Source organism: Zalophus californianus, chromosome 6 (assembly GCF_009762305.2).
Source record: "Zalophus californianus isolate mZalCal1 chromosome 6, mZalCal1.pri.v2, whole genome shotgun sequence".
In the NCBI taxonomy this organism is placed as follows: domain Eukaryota; kingdom Metazoa; phylum Chordata; class Mammalia; order Carnivora; family Otariidae; genus Zalophus; species Zalophus californianus.
In genome coordinates, this window is record NC_045600.1 from 79,452,914 (window position 1) to 79,474,036 (window position 21,123).

Below are 21,123 nucleotides of genomic sequence, written 5' to 3' on the forward strand. Positions count from 1 at the left end.
TGAGGAAGGGTCAAGAGCACTGCCTGACAAACCAGGGAATGAGCCTGTCTGCCGTCCTTTAGTCTTTCCCCTCCCAGATCGAAACACCAGAGAAGGAATGGGAAAAAAAAGCAAATCTTGAAAATATGTAAGCTGGTTGGGGCGCCGAAACATATATAAAACTGAACTCTAAAGAGGAACAGCTAGATCAAATAAACCTTAAGCACGATCAAAATAAGAACTCTATTTGCAGTTTATTTTAGCCAACTGAGTTGTCATCAGCAGGCCTTCTTTGCTCCTCCTTCCCTCTGCCATCCAGGTGCTTTGGGGAAACATTTGAGGGTTGTGTGTTTTGGTTTTTCCACTCCCATCTTTGACAGTATCCTAGAGAGCTTTCTGAGCAAAGGGCTGCAATCCCAATGGCATGACTCCTGGCATTCTGTTCTGTTTTGTCTCGCCACCTCCTAAGTTAACTCGCCTCTTTGCCCTCACCCTTACCTGCTGTGTCAACGGACAAAAATAACTTTGATCTTTTCTGCAAACAGAACTTCCCTAGCCTTGACTTTCTGAAACTTGAGTTTGTCCTGAAATAGGTTGCCCTAAAAACTCTTGGCTTTGGACTGAACTGGGTCCCTATAAAATTTGTAGGTGGAAGCCCTCACCTCCATTATAATGACATTTCAAGGTAGAGCTTTTAGGAGGTAATTAAGGTTAAATGAGGTCATAAGGGTGAGGTCCTAACTTCACAGGATTGGTGGCCTTATAAGGCGGGGAGGAGAGAGAGATCTGCCCCCAACACACACACACACACACACACACACACACACACACACACACACACACTCCAAAGAAAGACTATGTGAGGACACAGTAAGAAGGTTTCCCCATCTGCAACCGAAAGAGAATGCTCTCACCAGATACTGAGGCTGCCAACACCTTGATCTTGGACTTTCTAGCCTTCAGTACTTAAGAGAAAAGAAATTTCTGCTGTTTAAGCAACCTCCCACTCCAGTCCCTGGTATTTGTTATGGCAGCCTGAACTAAGACACTCTCCCACTGAAGTCACCCATTTTTCCTCCTTACCAGTCTCTCTGGTATCCGGAAAGAGAGGCCAGACTTTTCTCTCTTCCCTTCTCTCTCTTACTTCCTGCTCCCAGCCCCTGATCTAAAGCCTTCCACTCCCTTTCCTCATGAAGTCCATGGCATTTGCAGTCATTCCTCACCATCACTGTTGCCAGAAGAATCTTGACCTCTAAGCCACCCCCACTTCCCCCAATGGCTTCCATACAAGCTAGAAGGTTCCTCTCCCCTCCCCCCACCATTGCTTGCCTCTACTTTTGAAGGCTTCAATATATACGGCAAAGACCTTTCAAACATCTTGCATCTCTTAATTCCAGTGTCATCCGTCTCTACTTCATCAGCCCTGGATTTCACCACGAAGAGATACTGTATTTCCAAAATCACAGACCTTAAAATGCTCCTTCCCTGCTTCTCTATTCTCCCTCTTCATCTTTATCTGGACTTGCAACTTCTCAGTGGGCTCCCTGTATTCCCAACGTTATTAGCCTCCCTGCCCAGTATGGTTCTTTATTAGAATAAATGCATTGTTGTGTACTATAAATACAGTGCACATTGTATAGAAAATTTAGAACATACAAATAAGTATAAAGAAGAAACTAAAAAAAAGTCACCCACATCTCACTACCCAAAGATAATCGCTGTTAACATTTTATTTGTTCTTCTATGCATATATCCATATATATTTTCTTTCACAAAAGTGGAATCATATCATAAACACTGCCCTATCCACCTGGGTGGCTCAGTCAGTTAAAGCATCTGCCTTCAGCTCAGGGTCCAGGGAACAAGCACCGTATCAGGCTCCCTGCTCAGAGGTCCCTGCACAGCAGAGAGTTTCTCCTTCTCCCCCTGCCCTCCCACCCCCACTAGTGTGCACTCTCTCTCTCTCAAATAAATAAAATCTTTAAAAAAAAAAAAAACACTGCCTTATCTGTTTTTTACCTGATAATACATTGAGAGATTTTTCCATATCTCAAAATGTTTTTGAAACTGTAATATTTAATGATTACACAGTAGACCATAATATTCCATTATGGTCTCGTACAGATGGAAATATAGATGGTTTTTAATGTTTTATTGTCATAAATAATATCTTCGTATGTTATTTTGCATAATTTTGTGTAATGTTTCTTATTCTTCTTTAAGATAAACTCCTAGAAACTGAATTACTGGATCAAAAGCTAGGAACATGATTAGTAATACATATTACAGGTTTAAATTCCAGAAAGGCTAAGCCCATTTTTTATTGTCGTTAATAAGGCAGATATTTCCTTCTACTCTGGACAGTGCTGTATACTAATTGTTTTTAGTCTTTCTTAATTTGATAGAAAAAACAGTATTTTGTTGCTTTTCTTTTTGAAGTCGATTTGGTAACTAATTACCTTGAGCATTTTTCAAATGCCTATTGTCCATTTGTATTTCTTCTTTTGTGAATGGACCTGTTCTGTGCCTTCATTGCACTTTTTTCCTTATCGATTTGTACACTTTACTTATTAAAGACACTAATCTTTTGCCTATTATATGATGTTGCACATATTTTTGCCATGTTAATGTCTGCCTTTATGTTACATTGTTTTCTTGACATTCAAAAGCTTTTAATTTTTATTTTTGTTTAAACCTATTACCATTTTTCTTTTTAAGATGTATTTATTTACTTTAGGAGGGGGAGGGGCAGAGGGAGAGAGAAAGAGAATCTCGAGCAGACTCTATGCTGAGCGTGGAGCCCAAAGCGGGGCTTGATCTCACCACCCCAAGACCATGACCTGAGCCAAAACCAAGAGTTGGATACTCAGTCGACCACACCACCCAGGTGCCCCCACCATTTCCCTTTGTAATTCCTTTGTATGCTCTGAAAGGATTTTACTAAATAAATAAAGGAAGAAGAAACAGATTTCCTTCAAAGAACGCTTAAATGTGGAACTTACTTCAATGGAGAGTACTGGTTGTTTTTTCCAAAATAGTTAAACCATTAACCAAAAAAAAAAAAAAAACACTTATTGACTTACTTTTTCCTTTCTCAATTGATTTAAAGTGATGCCTTTAAAATTAATAACTTTCTCCATACATTTGGATTGATTTGTGTATTCTTATATTGTTCAAATGATCATTCCGCTTATTATGTTAGCTGGTGCTGTATCATGCAACTTTATAATCTATTTCACTAATACTCAGTGCAAGACCTCTCTCATTTTTCTTTTCCAAAAATATCTTGACTTTTCTTAGTTGTTTCATTATTCAGATGAACTGCAGAATCATTTTTCAGTCAGGATCCAAAAAAGGAATATCTCATCGGAATTCTGACTTAAGTAGTCAGCCATTCAAGAATTCTCTAACTAAACTCTCCCTCTCAACTCGGCATAGGTTTTTTCCTGTTGTCTGCTTTCCTCTTCCCGTCCCTGGGTGCCTGAGTTCTGCCTGGGGAAGGATGAAATGGTGCAAACAGGGTCCATTCCAGCCTGGCCCTCTTGATCCAAGGCTGTACTGCTATGGTTTCCTAAGTCACTCCCAATCACACTCTCCACATTTCCCACTCATCAGTTAGGGAAGTTCCTTTCGAATGTCTCAGCTTCCTTCCTGTTCTTTACAAAAGGTGTCTGACTCCTACCCACCTTTCTACCTGCGCTTTGACCTCCACCTTCACTGGCTTCCTCCTTTGGAACACCGCATTATGCATTGTCAGCCTCTCCACCCCTCCACACCTACAGCCTGGCTCCCTTCCCCCCTGCTACACCCCACTGCTGAAACCTGCCATCCCACGCACAGTCCTCTGCTCCTCCTTTATTCCCTTCCAACTTCGTGTGCTCTCTCCTCAGCTTGGAGAATTCAAAGGTAGACCAGGACTCCCAAGGGCCAAATCCAAAGGCTTATTTTTAGTCATCATTGTCCTTGATCTTTTTGCAGAATCTACTTCCTCTGCTTTGAAACTCCTTCTCTTTTCACATGATCTGATTATGTTCCTACTAATCTGATTTCTTTATCTTTGCTCATTTCTTTCTCTCTTCTTCCCTTTAAACGTAGTTTTCAAAGAGATTCTCTCCACTAACCCCCTTCTTTCTGTGCTCTCTTCCTTACTTACCTTCATCCAGTGCCATGGTTCCAAGCATTGCTTCTGCAAAGATCAGCCTCAACTCTCAAACCATAGTATCACCACTTCTAACTTCCATAGAGGTTCCCCACCTGGTTATCTGGGTTATGGGGTCTAAACCTAGGGCCTCAGTATACACTTCCAAGCTTTTCCCACTATTCTCCCATACATATTTTATGTTTTAGCCAAACAGGATTCTGTCTTATGAGCTGCAGCATTCACAATTCTCTGGATGTAGAATCAAAAGTAGCCTGATTTAGCATCCAGATCGAAACTATCTTCGGAAAAAAAATAAAATAACCTCACTAGTGTCTTGCTGAAAAGAAATAATTCTGTGTCTCTCCTAGGATTTAGAGATGCAAAGCTGCTCATTCTCACCAGCTTGGCCAGCATGAAAAGTGCCAGACTGGTGAACCGGTTAATTCTCAGGATGAAGAGTTTATGGACAAAGAACAAAGATATCCAAATCCCCAAGGAGCTTGTTCCAAAGCTGTAATAATACAAGAGGGAGTAAGTTCATTCTGAGGTTTCTTTGCTATCATTCACCCAGTTCTTTCTCTTAAGTTTGAGTTTATGAAATGTTAAAATTACTTTCACTCATGATGCCCTTATAAACTCCCCCACAGTGTGAATGGTCCATAAGGTCTTTGCCCTTTCCTTGTACATTTCATGCTAACTGTAGGATTTGATCCTCATTCCAAACAGACTTAGGTCAAAAGAAACAAGTACAATATCTTCCTCTGAAGAGTATTTCACCCATATCCAAGTTCAGGTTTCATGGAGCTAAGACAGAGCAAATTAATTATTTCGGTGGATTATATGAAGACATTAATAACATTTTATGCTTTCATAGTATTCTGCCCTTTTCAAAGGGCTATTCCTAATCTCAGCTAACTCAAAACAAGGTGAAAGAACCAGCACTCAGAAAATTAAATGACCTGCCCAAGATAGCTGAGAGAGCAAAAAGTTGAGCCGAGAATAAGAACTTATTCAAATAACTTCACGTTGATCCTGACTGGGCTGCCTCTGGTGTGTGTATGGGTAAGTGTGTGTGTTCCTGTCAACAGTAGGAATTTCTTTCTCCCTGCCCTGAAACGTTTGTTTGTTTTTGTAAAGCACAAAAAATTAACAGATTGTCCTCACTATCAAAGGTAGGCAAAGCACTGATTCTTTAATTCCAAACATTTCCACTGTCTACCCCAATCAGGCGCAACCACAGATTCAAGAGAACTTAAGCACCTCCTGTTTACTTAACTAATCACATATACATTTTAAACAAGCAGGGGTGGGGGTAGCATTTGGGATAGATACTGACAAGAGAATACAAGCATGTAAGAACTAAAGAGAACCAAATCACACTTTTCTTTAAACTTGCTCTGCAAAAACACATACATACATACATACATACATACATACATACATACATACATATACATGCATACATACTTTCAAACTGTTTTTGAAAGGTTGCCCAGGCTGGTAAGAGAGATCATATTAAAAACTGATGCCTTTCACTTGGTCATACTTGATTATCACTTAAGCAGTTCATTAGCAAACATAAAAGCTTCAGGATTAAGCAATAAGAAGGGTCTTCATCGAAATGCCATCAAGTGGTCGGTGGGATTTGCCACACAGGTCTGAACTTATGGTTTGCTAGAAACTAATGCAAAGACCGAACTGAGCCGATAATTGACTAATAATTATCTCATATTGCCTGTGCCCTCTTAACACTTCTTCTTCTTTTTTTTTTTTATTTAAATTCACTGTGAGGCAAGGTTTAAAACAAGTGTAACAACTCATGAGCTGCCTGCAGGTAGCTCGGAACACTGAAACGGAACCTATAACTTTTCACCATGGGGAAAAAAATCAGGCTGCTTTTATAGAGTTCCAATATGTCACCAAACCTACGGGGAATAATCCAGCATTCATCTCTTCTATTGATAAAAGCTTTTTTTCTTTTTAAAAGACTAGTGTAACACCACCCCCAGTATACTTGGGTTGTCGGCTTATGACAGGGTCACACCATGTGTCCAGGGTAAGAAAAAAGCCATTTTACCACTGAAGTATGACTGGAGTCATGGGATTATCCTTACCTAAATTATTAGTTATGGAGTTGCCAGCTATTTCCAAGTCAAAATTAATTCTGGAATATTTGTGAATGTAGGAGAATGATTCACAAGTAAATCAATCTATCTATCTATCTATCTATGTATATACATATATATAATGACGTGAAAACTGAGTATTAAAATTAAGTTAAGAGCAGCAACAAGATTTGGAGGATGGAGGGTGGATCTTCGTTATCAGGCTATGTTAGGCAAACCAGATATCAGTAAACTGAGAGGCAGGGTGGTTGGAAGAGGGCTGATTAATGGCCCATGTTAATTTTCTATGATGCTCAGAGTAACTAGAGAATAATGTTCTCTTTATTTCTTGTCATCTCAGAATCCCACAATAATAATCTCTTGAGTTGTAATTTTTCTTTTTGTGGACAACCAAGTCAGAGTCAACAAATACTCATGCTATCTATTATAACCAAGAAGTAAAACTATAGTTTAAGAAAAATTATCTGCCATTATATTGTGACTTGACAACTTATCCACTATTAGATAAAAACAACTTAAATCAGTTCTGGCAGATTTGGGACTTGGCAGTTCAAAATATGAATAGCAAATGTAAAAGCATGAAAATGGCATTACTATTATGTTTTAAGAGGATAATACACCTTTAAAGGGTGCCCATGGTTACTTTGCATACTGTAAACAAGGGCTGCCAATCAATTTAAGAAAGTGGTACCGCGGCTCCTTAATGTGCTAAAGGCAAATTCCATTCAACCAGCCTCATGCTTCCTCCCCAAGTCGCTACTTCTTAACAGGAGCAGTGAGGCAGGATATCACCTTTACACTTCATAATCTGTTCCAAACTGCAAAAACAGACGACGGCGCAGAGAAGGCAGGGCGTTTTCAGGAGTCGTCTGAAATGTGGGCAGCAATGGTCTCTAAACATCAAAATTACCCTGAGCACGAAGATGACTTTCCTGACCCTGTCCTGCCACAGCAAAGCTGAGGGACAGTGAGTGTTCCCAAGACCCAGTCACCTTGGCCTTTATGTCCCACCAACACCACCTCTCCATGGAATACACTCGCAAACTGCGGTCGTGTGGCGTGAAGAAATGGAAATGTTCTCTATGATCTGAATGAATATTCACGGGTTTTGCTAAACAGCATTTAATGGCACTCTATTCTTGGAGGTTTTAAATAGCTGCATATTCAGATATGCACATGCCTTCTATTTTCTTTTATTCAAGGGTCCTCCATTCTCTATCTCTTTGAATTCTGTAACGTATTTTTAAACAATTATACTTAGAGTGATATTTTATGAAACTGGGTGTTAAACTTTGAGCTAATAATTATTTTAGTGTCTTTTTGATGGTAATTTAATAAGCATTTCATTCTTCAATCTTCTCACCCAGTTGCTCATTTTAAAAATGTGTCTGTCAGCTAGTCGCTCATAATCTGGGACTTAATTTTCTTAATCTATCTCAGTTGAACTTCTTTTTTAAAGGGGATTGTTTGATATGCTTTGGAAATATCTTGACCAAATGCTTTTGTACTGAGGAGATCGCACACCTTGGCACCCCCATGGAAGGCCACTGCCACCACCACTGCACTGGGGACTTGACCTCGAAGTCATTCGGAACGTGGACCAGAGCTGCGGAGTCTCAAACACATCAGCCTTTATGTGCAGAACCCCTCACACTCTGACCCCAAACACCCAATTGGGACTCCAAGGAAAAGGTTATGACATAGCGACATGCAACTTTTTCCTTTCCTCAAGGGAGTCAAAGTAGATTTAGTTGCAATTTTATTTCTTCTAGAGGAGCTTCTAGGATTCAATACAACATTAAATTTTTGGCCTGTCTCTTTAATTTGAGAAACTGTAAAAACGACGACAGATGGCACACAGAATTGACTTATGTCCTCTATTCTTTACTGAAGAAGGGAGTGCATAGAAACTTTGATCAAGAAAGAAGCTACAGTGTGCAGGTCGCTATTAAAATTAACTGGTGGCTCTCTGGACAGCGAGGATCAGAACGTTCAGGCTTTCTTTTTTAGACATTCTTTAAAACCAACCAACACTGTTGTAGGTCAACACTGGTGATCACAGCCCCAACGTTCAGCACCCTCCCTGTCCCAATAAGGACATGACGGATGTGCCGTTAGCTCTGAACCTCGGAAACCTCTGAAATTACCACTCTTCCCACCCCCATCTCCCGCCCCCACCCCTCAAAATCATTCTGAAATGGAAGAACACTCAAGCTTACAGTTAATTGGAAACATTGTGAGAGAAGAGGAATGCTTAGGACAGCATGTCCATGGGAGAATAAATCACCCAGCATTGTTATTTAATGCACTGTGACATCATTTCCTGAAATTAAACAGAGATGACACCAATTCAGACAATCTCCAGTACAAGGTTCCATTCAAATAATTCACAGATGTTTTCTCCTGGCAAGCAGAAAAACAATGCAAGGGCTACAGCTAGGGGCAGCCTCGGTGCGCTGCGTGTTTGTGGGAAGTCCTCTCTGCTGTTGTTTTTCAGCTGTGTGTTCTGCATAAGCATTTCCACATTAGGATTTCTCTGCCCAGCAGCCCTACTTGTCTTCAGGGCTCATCTAGATCTCTGAATGCGAGAGAGGCCATCTTTCATGGCCTAAGTCAGTCCAACATTTTATATTTGGTATTCATTTGGCCTATAGAGATTGGTATTGAGTAGATCAATCTCAGCATCATAAAGGCACTAATTTTCAAGTAGAAATAACTAACGTCCATGGAATACTGATTCAGTTTACCATTCAAGGCCCTTCAAGAGAGATCTCATGATAGGAATGATCAGAGTGTCCATGGACGACACCCTTGTGGACTGAAGGAGTGGAGAACCTGGGGTAGAGATGAATGAGGCTGGCAGCGCGGCATCTCTCACCCCTGCTGATCTCATGAGGTACCACAAGAGCTTGGGCAGCTGGAAACCCAAGTACGCAACCAAAAAACCAAAATGTTCAACATTTGTGCAGCACATCCCAGTCACACATGCACTACATCATCTGATATAGCAACCAACCAGCTAAGTAGGGCACATATTCGCTATTTTAATTTTTCGATAAGGAAATAGTTTCAGAGGTTGACTAGCTTACCCAAGATTACAGAGCTCAAACCCAGTCTTCTAATTTCACATTCAGTGACTCCTTAAAAAAACAAAACAAAAACAAAAAACATGCTGTCTGTCAGGGAGCCTTGACTTTAACACTCCGAGGAAGCTGGAGCCTCTAGGTTCTGTTCACATACTGGACCTCTTACAGCAAAAGGGAGCACTCTCTATCAAAAGGAGGCCCCAGCTGAGGCATTCTGAACTGTTCCATAACAGGTTTCTTCTTCACCTTCCACCCTCTCCCTCTCCCGAAGGCTCACCAGCATACTCTGGCTTTCCATTAGCACCAGGACCCTTGGATGCTATCATTTAGCATAACTGAGCAGCCATCAAATGTTTATATGGCTCTAGAAGGCACGATTTAGATGACGTTCTCTCCTGCTGAGGGGCATCTGGGACCTGTTTGGGAAAACCTGATCTCCCCATCTCACACAGACCACGCAAGCAAGTGGTTACTTCAGCTGCTCAGTTCCACTGGTCAAAGGCTCCTGCTGGCCAGTCAGCTAGATTACAATAAGAATTATACTATGTCCTTACTGTAAGAGCCAGGCATAGGGCTGAATGCTTTACATTACCTATATGATCTCATGGAATCCCTGCAACAACCCTCCTAAGTTGGTTCTAGAATTATCCCCATTCTACAGATATGGAAGATGAGGCTTAAAGAAGGTAGCTGCTTAAGATAAAAAATCTACTGTGTGGCAGATTCCAGGCCCGGTGTTTTGTTTTGCTTTGCCCCTGATAATGAATAACTGATAGTCATGACATGGTAGAATCCTATGCCTGGAAAGCCCCACGAAAGGACATTTAGTTTTTCTTTTCAAGTAGGACTCATCTAACCTCCCCCAGTCAGAGAGCCAGGCCCTGGGCTCTTCACTTCCACACTGGATCACCTCATTTAAGAAAAGAAGCCATCCAGGTTTACATAAGATGAAGAGAACTAGTTAAAAGGCAAAATAGTCTAAATCAGTATCTCTCTGTCTCTCTGTCTTCCTCTGTCTCTCATGTGTATGTGCGCGCCTCTGTGTGGATACGGTAAAAAAATGTGAGTTGACTAAGTTGACTGTCATATGGTCTCGACGAACTCCCTGGACAAGAGATATGTGTTCCTCTACGGTAACATGGAGCTGTATTTACTCATAACTTGGGTACATGGTCTCTGCAGGATGATAAACTTTAAAACTCACATTTCTTACCAGAGACCCTTACAAAATCCCATAAAACAATCTCTAATAGACAAGAAGCCAAATGACTGAACACGTGAACGGCAGGCTTCATCACTCTCCCTCACCATCAGGGGTCTAGAGGGGGACAAAGCGTTTTGCCAGGAACAAAGGGCACAGTTTTTAGAACCTGCAGTTTCAAGAAGGCTGCATGATATGACCTCACTTTAAAGTAAATTTGCTTCTGATTCTGCACACATATCTTTGAAAGAAGTCCCACATCCCCTAAGTGCGAGCTTTAGCCTCATGTTTTCAAAAGAGAAAAACTTTAGTTAGAGACTGGTAAGAGCAAGGGGTGTCTTTGTGTACGAGCACTTCTTGTTTTCATTCCGTGATCAAATATATTCTTTGCAGCACAACTAGAAAACTCTCGAAGGTGGCCAGTGGAGGTGCCTGAGAGCCTTATTGAGCACACTAAGGGCTTCTTGGCATGGAAGAGTTTTTCACGGTTATGAATAAACCGTTAGCCCTGGTATTATTTCTTGCTGTTTCTTTCTTTAACTATCTTTGAAGTCAAATGAAAACAGTTGTAATGGCAGGCTTACTTTTATGATACCATAATCTCCATGTGTTAGTGAAAGGAATATACTTCCCTAGGATTTCCCTAAGTTCTTTTGCCATTGGGTACTTTCCAGCAAAAGCACATACATTTCCAACAGATTCTTTCTTCAATCTTCACTAGATTTCTTAGTCTGAGAAGCCAGGCAGAGCCATCAACCAGTAGAGGAGGGGTAATCATATATAGAACATTTCCAGGAGGTGAATTTCTAAATATATACATAATTTAAAAACACACATATATATATATATATATATACACACACACACATATATATATGGGTTTATTTTTTTAAGTTATTATGAGCTTTTTAAAGGGGATTTTTAAAAGATACTTTGGAAATTGGTAGTCAGAAAGCAGAAATGAATTATCTAGCCTCAGATTAAATTTAAATTCAAAGTGCTTAACTCTGAATACGGAAATTCCTCAATTCATCCAATAGTTTGTTTTGTTTAAATGCCACTTTGGATTTAGTTTAACTATCTCCTTCAATATAATCAATCAGCTGCAAGCGAATTACCTTTTCCCCTAAAGTTGGTGGTGCACAGGAATTTGAGATTGTTTTAACTGTTACAGTTGTAGTGGAATTCGTTTTTCCAAGAAAACTGAAGGTTAATGATTTTTGTCATATTGAGACTAAGGCTTAACAATTGCTACAGTTGGCCTTTGTTGAGGTGGGCTTCTTTTTTCTCTGGGCCTTTTGAGGTATTCAGAATAGGTGACAATAGATTGCAGTTGAGAACATATGTAGAGAGACCCCTGTGGCTTATTGGAAAAAGTTGCTCCATGCTGGTTGGGTGTTTGGAAAAAAAAATACAACCAGAGTTCTTTTATGTTCTGCTAGTTAATGAATGCATGAATGTCAAAATGGGCCAATGGCCCATTCAGGGGGCAAAGCCTCAGCAGCCCCCTTCTTTAAGAACACATCCTGAGATGCAAAATACATTTGCTTAACAAATTAAAATAATGAGATAATTCAATTAGCTTCTTTTTAAAAAAAGAAAGAAAAAAGGGTACATCGGGGATTATTGTAATACAAGAACAGGTCATACTGCACAAAAGCGAACAAACCAGTTTGAAATAATGTTAAAGAGACTAAGAATGGAGGAATGCACACTGAATCATGCACTTGTGAAGAAATTTACATGAAATAATAATTTAGACTACATCTATTTTCAGTGAGCTAGAGCCAACATTTCACTTTGAAAGTTGAAATTAATTAAGTGACAGAAAAATATAGTGGGCATCTCTATTTCCAAGGACTTCCTCATGCCTGTTAGTGCACGTAAGAAAAGTCTAAATTAACGTGTCGCTAGTTAGGGGTCTCTATTCTTGGTTTCTGAGCTCAGAATTATAGCTGAGTAAATCTTTCAGCTCATTAACGATTGGAAAGTAAAAGTTTTACAGGACCATCCTCATCAAAGTGACTGAACCTCTTCCCTGCAGTTGGGGTGAAATCTGGATGAAGAGGGAAAAAAAATTTTTTTTTCAAAGAGAAAGCCAGCCGAGGAGAATTTCCTCATGATACAAGGGAGGGGCAGAAAGGGCAAGGGAGGGGAGCAGAGGGAAAGACTGGGAGACAAAGCCAGTGGGAGAAAGTAATGAAAGGGGCATGATGTGAAAGAAGGTCATGGGGAGGAGAAAAATAAAGCACTTAGCGAAGAGTAAAAAGGAAAGGGGGACAGGGAGGCAAGGATGACCAGAGGCTGGGACAGAACGGGGCTCTGGCTACGTGCTCTTGAGGCGAACCCAGCTCTATGGGCGCAGGAAAGGACCCCACAGTGTAGAGACCCTGCACTGTGTCCCTCTCGTTTGAAAAATGGGGCAACGGAAGGTCCAGAGAACTTAATGGGCTTAACTGAGGTTCAGCCGGTACAGGGGCGTGCTGACCTCAAAAGGCCGGTTCCCGACTGCCTGGCTGAGGCTCTTTGATTCTTCTCTCCCCACTCCAAGGACAGGCATTCATGAAAACTTTCAGCTGGCCATGCAATTCTGCACCAAGTCTCGAGTTCCTTTAACCAGATTGAAAGCACGCTCAGGGCAGAGACAAGGTGCTGTGGTTGGTTTGTAGCCCCCTGCACAGCAAAGCCACAAGGAGTGCCCAGCAATCCCTGGCCACCCACAATTTTTCACCAGTGGCCACAGTGCACGGTGGGTTCAGCCCAGGGCAGGGAGGTGGGAGATAAGGTACCGACAGGGCTCCGGACACTGACACTGGAGACTCAAGGCCCAGAATACGGCCGGTGAAGGAGAGAGTTGGCTTGAAGAGAAAGGTGCAAAGAAAGTCTTCTCTACTCAGAGAGACTGGGGGAGCAGGAAGCTTTAAAAGCAAATACAGAAAATGGCACTTGGCTTCTCCCTATCTCCCCCCTGTGACGACGAGTGTATTGGTGGTGGAGGCTGCGTGAGATTTATAGGCCACCGGGAAAGAGGATAAGGGCTTCAGCAAAGTCATCATAATGTGGTTGAAAAAAGCACAGTGCTGGGGATAGGGAAGGTTGGGTCCTTGTCGCAGCTTGACCTCTGAGTTAATCACTTCCCTTCCTGGGTCTCAGTTTCCTCCTTTGCAAACAGAGCAGCTGATTCTCTCAGGTTCGGCTGTTCTGGGATGTTGACTTTGATTACTGAGGGACTGCGAATACATGGAGATGTTTGCTTGGAAAGCCACCGTGGAAATCTCTCTTCGGCCGAGAAGGGCTGAGCATGAAGGAAGACAGCGGGGGGGGGGGGGGGGGGGGGGAAGCCAAACAGGTGAGCTCGCAGGGAGCAAGCTGTGTGCCTGCCCTCCGTTCGCCCCTACCTGCCTTTCTAACTTGCTACTCTAACCAAACCGACCTTCGGTTAAAAAAACGAGAAGCTCCTCCCCTCACACTCACTCGACTTCCAAATTAAAAACATTTTACAGGTTAGTAAATCTCCAGCTGAGGTGATGTAGCAAAGAACAGCTGTGAAGTAATTTTGATAATGATGAGAATAATAGCCACATGGCAAGGTTCAGGGCTTTGCTGTTGCAGCTTCAGTGCTCCTGAATAGATAAAAGTGATTAAATACTCCTGATTATCCCTGACCAATATGTAATGGATTTACAGCCCTTTCAATTAGTCAGTATTTGCTTAGGACTCATTATTTTGTCTTTGGTTAAGTAATCAGCCCAGAGACCGCATGTTCTGTCTAATTCCTCTGAGCCGAGTCAGTGCAGGGCCCTGACCTTTGAAATGGCCATAGCTGCAAGGCAAGAATAACCACTACACCAGGGGCAGCCTCGTTGGTTCTCCCAGCTAATCCTGACACCACAGGCCAGATCGATACACCTTTAGTTTGCTACTAATGTCCTTACATCAAAATGGCCGATTTAGGAATGTGAATTTATCACTCGGCCCTCCCCGCCACCACTGCACCCCTTGCCCTTTGGAGCTCCGCTGCGAGAGCAGAGTGGCAGCCACCACCATAAATAAAAGTGGAACCTTGTCCTGGACCCATGACACTGTAACTAATGTCATTCAGCATGGCAACACACAAGTTGGGTAATCAAAGAGGACCTTCAGCTTTCAGCGGGCTACTCTATTTTTAAGCATTAGCCTAAAGAGAATGACCTGAAAACAATATCATAGCAAGCAACCGCCTCTGACACTTTTACCATTTTCCCAGAATTTCCAAACCAACAGTAAAATATGAGTGCCTGGTTCCTCTGTAAGAATATACTGTAAATTTTTTTTTTTTTTTTTTTTTTTTTTTTGGTCATGAGAGTCTTAGAGTCAACAGGATACACCGACACATAAAACCGAATGCAAACAGGAGGGTAAAGATCCACTATTACTTAAAAATGTGGCAGAGTTGATCTTTTCCCAGAACTAAACAGAGTGAGCTTATAACAAAATGGGACTTAAACAGCTAAAAAAGAGTCTTTAATCTCCACATTACAGACGAAGGTGCTACAGCACCTAGAACCCTTCTGTTTGTCACATAAACACGGGCCAATGTTAGCACGCGGCTCCAGCAAGTACAATTGCACCTGATACCATGAGCTTGGACACGCATGAGGCAAGGCGCTGCTTTTCTTTCTTTTTCTTTCCTTTTTTTTTGCCTCCTGGAGGAGATGGCTTTCATTAAGGTGTAATCAGCAGCGTTATGGATTCATGAGCCATTTCCCTTGGTTGCGGTGGCAGTATCTGAAGTCGCTCTCACACCTTTTAGCATAAATAACAAATTTATTTACACATGCTGTGTAGGGCCCTAGACCATTTTGAATAATAAGGTCCATTCCTGGCCTATTAAAACAAAAATGTTCTCCTTCCTAGAGAGTGTTCTGTGGGTAGTGACAGTTGGCAAAACCTTAACTGCTCTGTTAGTCATCAGATTTCAAGAAAGGGAAAACAGGCACCTTATTTTTTTTAAAAATCTGTATCAACCTGTATAGTATGCTAGCAGCAGGCAAAACAACGAAACTTTCTCCTTCAGCTTGACTTACTGTGAGATGCTGGAAGAGCCATGCTCTCATGATATTTGTTGCTACTTTGGGGAAAATGCCTCTTTTCTTCTGGCGTTTTTTGTCCTTGTCCGGATCATCATCATCACCTGTGCCAGGCGAAGCTACACTGTTGTCTAAACCATCCCCTGGTAGGAAAAAAAAAATGAAAATACATTAGAGACGACACAGAAAGGGTGCCAACAACAATGTGCAGCTAATGATGAGCTCAGCTAAGCTTGTTGAAAGAAATCCATTAAGCGGGTATATTCTCTTTCATTAAAGTATAATTGGAGACACAAATATGTAAAAGACAAAATTAAACTAGGCCTCTTCAAATGTTAATTTTGTGTGTCTCACACTCGCCCATATCATTAATTCAATTATAATTGTGCGCTTGACACAGTGCAGTAGCTCTTTGTCAATTATGGAATCCAATGTGGGAAAACCGCTATCAGAAAACCCATTCGGTGAAAATGCATCCCCATGCCCATAGTGAACACATACTGTAGGGTAATCAAGTTAAATGTTCTGTAGTCTATATATTCTAGGCTGCCTGCATAGGTGACAGTAACTGTGTCACTGTTCATTGCACATAACACACTGCCTTTTCAGCCCCTCCTAGGACTGTCACCTCCTAAGCACGCACATTCACACACTCCTCAGATGACCCTGCACTCAGCATTTGCATGACATGAAAACTTTTAGCTCTCTGCACCACTGATCATGATCATTATCATTAAAAAAAAAAAAAGGATATACATGAAGGTAGGGTGCTCACTTAATCAGAAGTTTCTATCAACATCTTCCTCTTCTGTGCTTTTCTCTGGCATTAATTGTGCATTAGCAAAATCATTTACTTTTAACAGTCATAGTTATTTTTTCTTGCCCTCCAGCAAAAATGCCTTGAAAGCCTGCCTGGAGGGCATCTAAATTATGTATCTGAAAAACTCTTCTGGCAAGGCATTGCAGGACCCCTACTTTCTTAAAATTCATATGAGCACGTCTTCCTGTTTTTGGGAAGGCATCAATCAAGAGCAGCAATATATGCCATATCCCTACATTAATATTTGAACTAATAACTTTAAAAAAAGGAAAGAAACAAGATCCGACTTGTGGCATAATCAAATGCAAAATAAATGAAGAATACGGGGACAGCACTGGGGCTTTATAGATGGCTGTGTTTTCCTTGCACATCATTAGCCTGGAGCCACACGAAAGAGGAAAACAGAGAAGTGGAGAGTTTATGCTCCCTGCTGGTGTTTAAGAAGCTGGGGTCCTGGAAGGACATCTGGGAATTGCTCTGAGATGGGGGTTTTTGTAATTTAAGAATAGACATTCATTAGCAGTAAATGCCATAAATCCCATGCTAAGTAAAAACCTTGTCCAAGAAAGCCTAAAACAATAAACTCTGTGCTCAATGTAGCCTGAGCTAGATGCTCTGCAGCTTCCCGGGGAATGCTAGAGATCCACCAGCTCATTCCCAGACCTGTTCCTTCCTTTGGACTGGGCTACTCCACGACGGCCTGCCCACTGGGCTCCTCACCTTCCAACTTTGGCGACGCTGTGGGCTTCCCTATACCTGTTCTCTTCCTTTCTCACCAAAAAACCCTCAACCTTCTTTGACCAGAGAAACAGAAAAGCCACAGCAAAGAGCTGGCAGATTAATTTTATTGACATTTCCATTTTCACTGCAATGTGATACCCTCCATCACATGGAAGAGATGACCCTCACTATTTACAGACTGACAGGCCACTTCATTACAACCACCCTGCCCCAAGGCAAAGCAGCTCCCTTCCATCTGCCCAAACACTAGAGCATGACCCCGAAGTTGCTGTTCTCTTTTTCTTTGCCGTCTGTTATGATAAAAAAAAAAAATAAAAAAAGAGTGAGTGAAACGGACCCCAAATAGTCAAAGAACTAATCAGAGTACAGGGAAACAAAAGGCATTTGACTTTTGAATACTGGATCTATGGGGGCTAGTCTTCATCTGTCTACCCTCCCTACGCACCCGTGGATACTAGGGGTCGCTTGCACAAGGAGACACACACACACACATACACAAGCTTGAGCAGGGACCTGCATACACGCTTTCCACCATGCCAAGGAACCGCTGCAAGGCAAATTCTCACCCACACTAATGGCTTCTGACTGCTCCTTGGCAACCCTAGCATTTTAACCTGGGTGGATGTGCTCTCCAAAATACAGACACTGGAGCGATCTCATCAGCTGTTCATGTGACACAGATGGAGAGTGGCTATTAGGAGCCAGGCAGTGGGCCTTGGGGATCTGAGGTGCTGTTCTGTAGCCCGAGGCAATTTTGAAAAGCAGTACCCGGAGAGGAGGAAAAAAAAAATCCACATGGCAAGTCCAAGTTTGAAGTCGGTCAGTCTGTCTGTCTACTCACTATGGATAAAGATATCTTTGTCTCTTAATGTAAAATCTATGTGGGCTATCTGGACGTACACTGCAGATAATGTATGTATGGAATGGCTCTTCCTTCAATGTCTTCCAAATATAAAAACACACACTGTAAACAATGCCTGTGTGTATATATTTCTTCTGAAGCACATATGGTTTCTGTGTATATGTTTAAGCTGAAATTGTCAGGATTTTGTTAAAATCTCGTTTAGCTCTTTTTGATAGATTTCTGAATATACTTATTTTAAAAGGTTAATTGCTTAATTGAAGGAAGTTCAACCAAAAGAAAAAAAAAAAGAAGGAGGCATTTGCATTTTTCACCCAATCAATGACCTTTAAAATGAGAGACAGCATTTCCACAGTGCATTTTCTCATGCTTAAAGGCAAAGAGGGCTGGTAACACCTTCAAACTATTTAGCTCAAGAAAAAAAAAAAAAACATAACTAGATTGAGCATCCTTTGATGACTGACTTAAACTGGAGAAGGCAGGAGCATTACATGAATTTTAATTTTATGTAAGTGTTGTAAAATACTTGAATTTGGATCCAGTGTAACAGATAATTGTAAAGAAAAATGTGCCCATTTTTATAATAAGTAGATATTAGACATTAGAGTTTTAAATTAATATTAGTGTCTCTACCTCCTTAAAGCGAGGAGTTTTCCTCTCCACGTTAACACAATAAATGCCATTGTTTTTTTTCCTCCAATGAACTATGAACCAAGTCCAGCATGGAGGAATAACAACATAAAGAAAGATTTTGAAAGGAAACTGTGATCTGCAATCTAAAATAAAATTGTGCAGAGGATGCCAAAGTTAGTAACTCATCAAGCGGACATTGTTCTCTTGTTTTAAGGCTGTGTGCGTGTAAGACGATTGGCAATCCCTGGCACCTGTGCCAAATGAGTTTCTGATGTGTGTGTGTGTGTGTGTGTGTGTGTGTGTGTGTGTGTGTGTGTGTGTGTATCAGCACAGATGCACGTGCCAAAGGAGGTATAGGAGATAATAGCGTACATCTCAGTATCTGAAGTTAAGATTCAAAAGTGTGGACTCCTGAGGCCAAGAGCTGTCTTTTGCTTCTCTTTGTATCCTGAGAGCACACTTCTGTGTCTGACCCAGAGCAGATACCTAGTGATTGTATGTTGGGGGAGGGAACAACTGAACTCATCCATGAGCTTATGCAAGGACCCTCCCCTCTTTCTGAGAATCCCAAACTGGGGCAACCACACTCATTATAGTGCCTCAGGGGCCAGGTTGCCTGTGTGCACACAGTCACTTCGAAACATACCAGGAATGGTGCTTCTTTGAAGAACCCAGTGTCCATTAAGGCCTTTTTGGGGGGCCATTCCATCACCATTGCCATCTCTGATGAAAAACTAAAGAAAAAATAGTGGAATGCTTCTTCTAAAAGGTTACTAATCCCTTCTCGAAGGGTACAATCTAAATTTGGGACAAAGATACTCAAAAGAGCTGTGTATTACTGGAATGTACTGTGTGTGACCATGGGAAGAAATATTCAAGGCCTGTAGACAGACAACTTTTGACGTGTATTGAATCATCAAGGGAGACTGTTAAAAACACAGGTCTCTAGGCCTTATCCCAGATTCATTGACTCAAAATATCCCAGGGCAGGGGCAAGGAATTTATATTTTTAACATGTTCCTTGGGTTTGCTTATGTAACCAGCCTAGCACTGGTTCTCAAACTGGCTTTTGGAAGCCACTGAACTAGATGAGCCTCTAATTTGGAAAGAAGATGCAACCTCAGGCACGGGAAGGAAGCTCCAAGTCTATACTACTCCCATGCATGGGGTCAGTGGTCGTGGTGAGGAGCTACAATGTGGCCCAGGTTTTATTCACTTCAGAAGAGCCACAATGTTCTCCAATCACATGGACTGACCAGCAGAATGGAGCCTCGTCCTGATCTTCCGGTGATGAGGGATACAAAGGATGAAAGAAGCTCTGTAGAACACTGGCTCTCAAAATGCGGACCACCAGCCCTAGCACTGATGAAGAAACTGTGAGAAATGCAAATTCGTGTACCCTCCCAGACCGAGTGAATTTGAATCTCTGGGGGGGGGCCTAATAATCTGAATGTGAGTAAGTGTTCCAAGTGATTCTAATGACCACTCACGTTCAAGAAGCAATGCTATAGAGCACATAGAAGATCCCCTTAACCTGCTACCCTTGGTGGTTACTGTCTGAAGGCCTTAATATAATCTCTGGGTCTTCCTCCTGTTTTAAGACTCTGAGGTATTGGGTTACCTGGGTGGCTCAGTCGGTTAAACGTCTGCCTTCAGCTCAGGTCATGATCTTGGAGATCCAGGATCAAGCCCTGAGTCAGGCTCCCCGCTCAGTGGGGAATCTGTTTCTCCCTCTGACCCTCTTCCTCCCTCTCGTGCTCTCTCTCTCTCTCTCTCTCTCTCTCTCTCTCAAATAAATAAATAAATAAAGTCTTTATTTTAAAAAGGGGCGGGGCACCTGGGTGGCTCAGTCCTTAAGCCTCTGCCTTCGGCTCAGGTCATGATCCCAGGGTCCTGGGATCGAGCCCCGCATCAGGCTCCTTGCTCCGCGGGAAGCCTGCTTCTCCCTCTCCCACTCCCCCTGCTTGTGTTCCCTCTCTCGCTGTGTCTCTCTCTGTCAAATAAATAAATAAAATCTTTAAAATAAAAAAAAAGACTCTGTGGTATTTTAAGAGCATCTGTGGCTAGATTTACACCCATGCTCTGGAGGAAGTCACACATACTTTCCATAGCTGAGCATACCATGCTCAGAGCTACACCTACCTAAAACACCACTACTGAGATAGTTTAGTCTCAGGAAGCTAAATCCTGGATACCATGGGTATCCAGGTTTTGGTAGACTCCATACCCACAGCTGTGTAGCCAGTGAATCAAGGAAGGATATGGACACATTATGAGAGGATCCTCGGATAATTCTGAAGCAAAATTCCCAATCCATAAAATTCTACGTCATAAAAACTACCTAGGCAAAAGGACATCACTTCCTTTCATTGGCATACTGTCTTATTCCATTTAGCCAAAAGTCTATTTTAGACATCAATTTCTTGGTCTGAAATAAAGCAATGATACAAACAGTGACGGTGCGC

At 41.8% G+C, this 21,123-nt stretch overlaps 1 protein-coding gene across 9 annotated transcripts in view; it reads right to left on the reverse strand.

The window, feature by feature from the left end:
- Window positions 1–21,123, reverse strand: part of MEIS2 (Meis homeobox 2) — a 203,187-nt gene that overhangs the window by 124,458 nt on the left and 57,606 nt on the right. For all 9 annotated transcript variants that reach the window (XM_027570458.1, XM_027570456.1, XM_027570460.1 and 6 more), the window contains one exon: window positions 15,600–15,745. In XM_027570458.1, coding sequence (XP_027426259.1) covers window positions 15,600–15,745 — 146 coding nt within the window. The remainder of the gene's footprint in view (window positions 1–15,599; window positions 15,746–21,123) is intronic.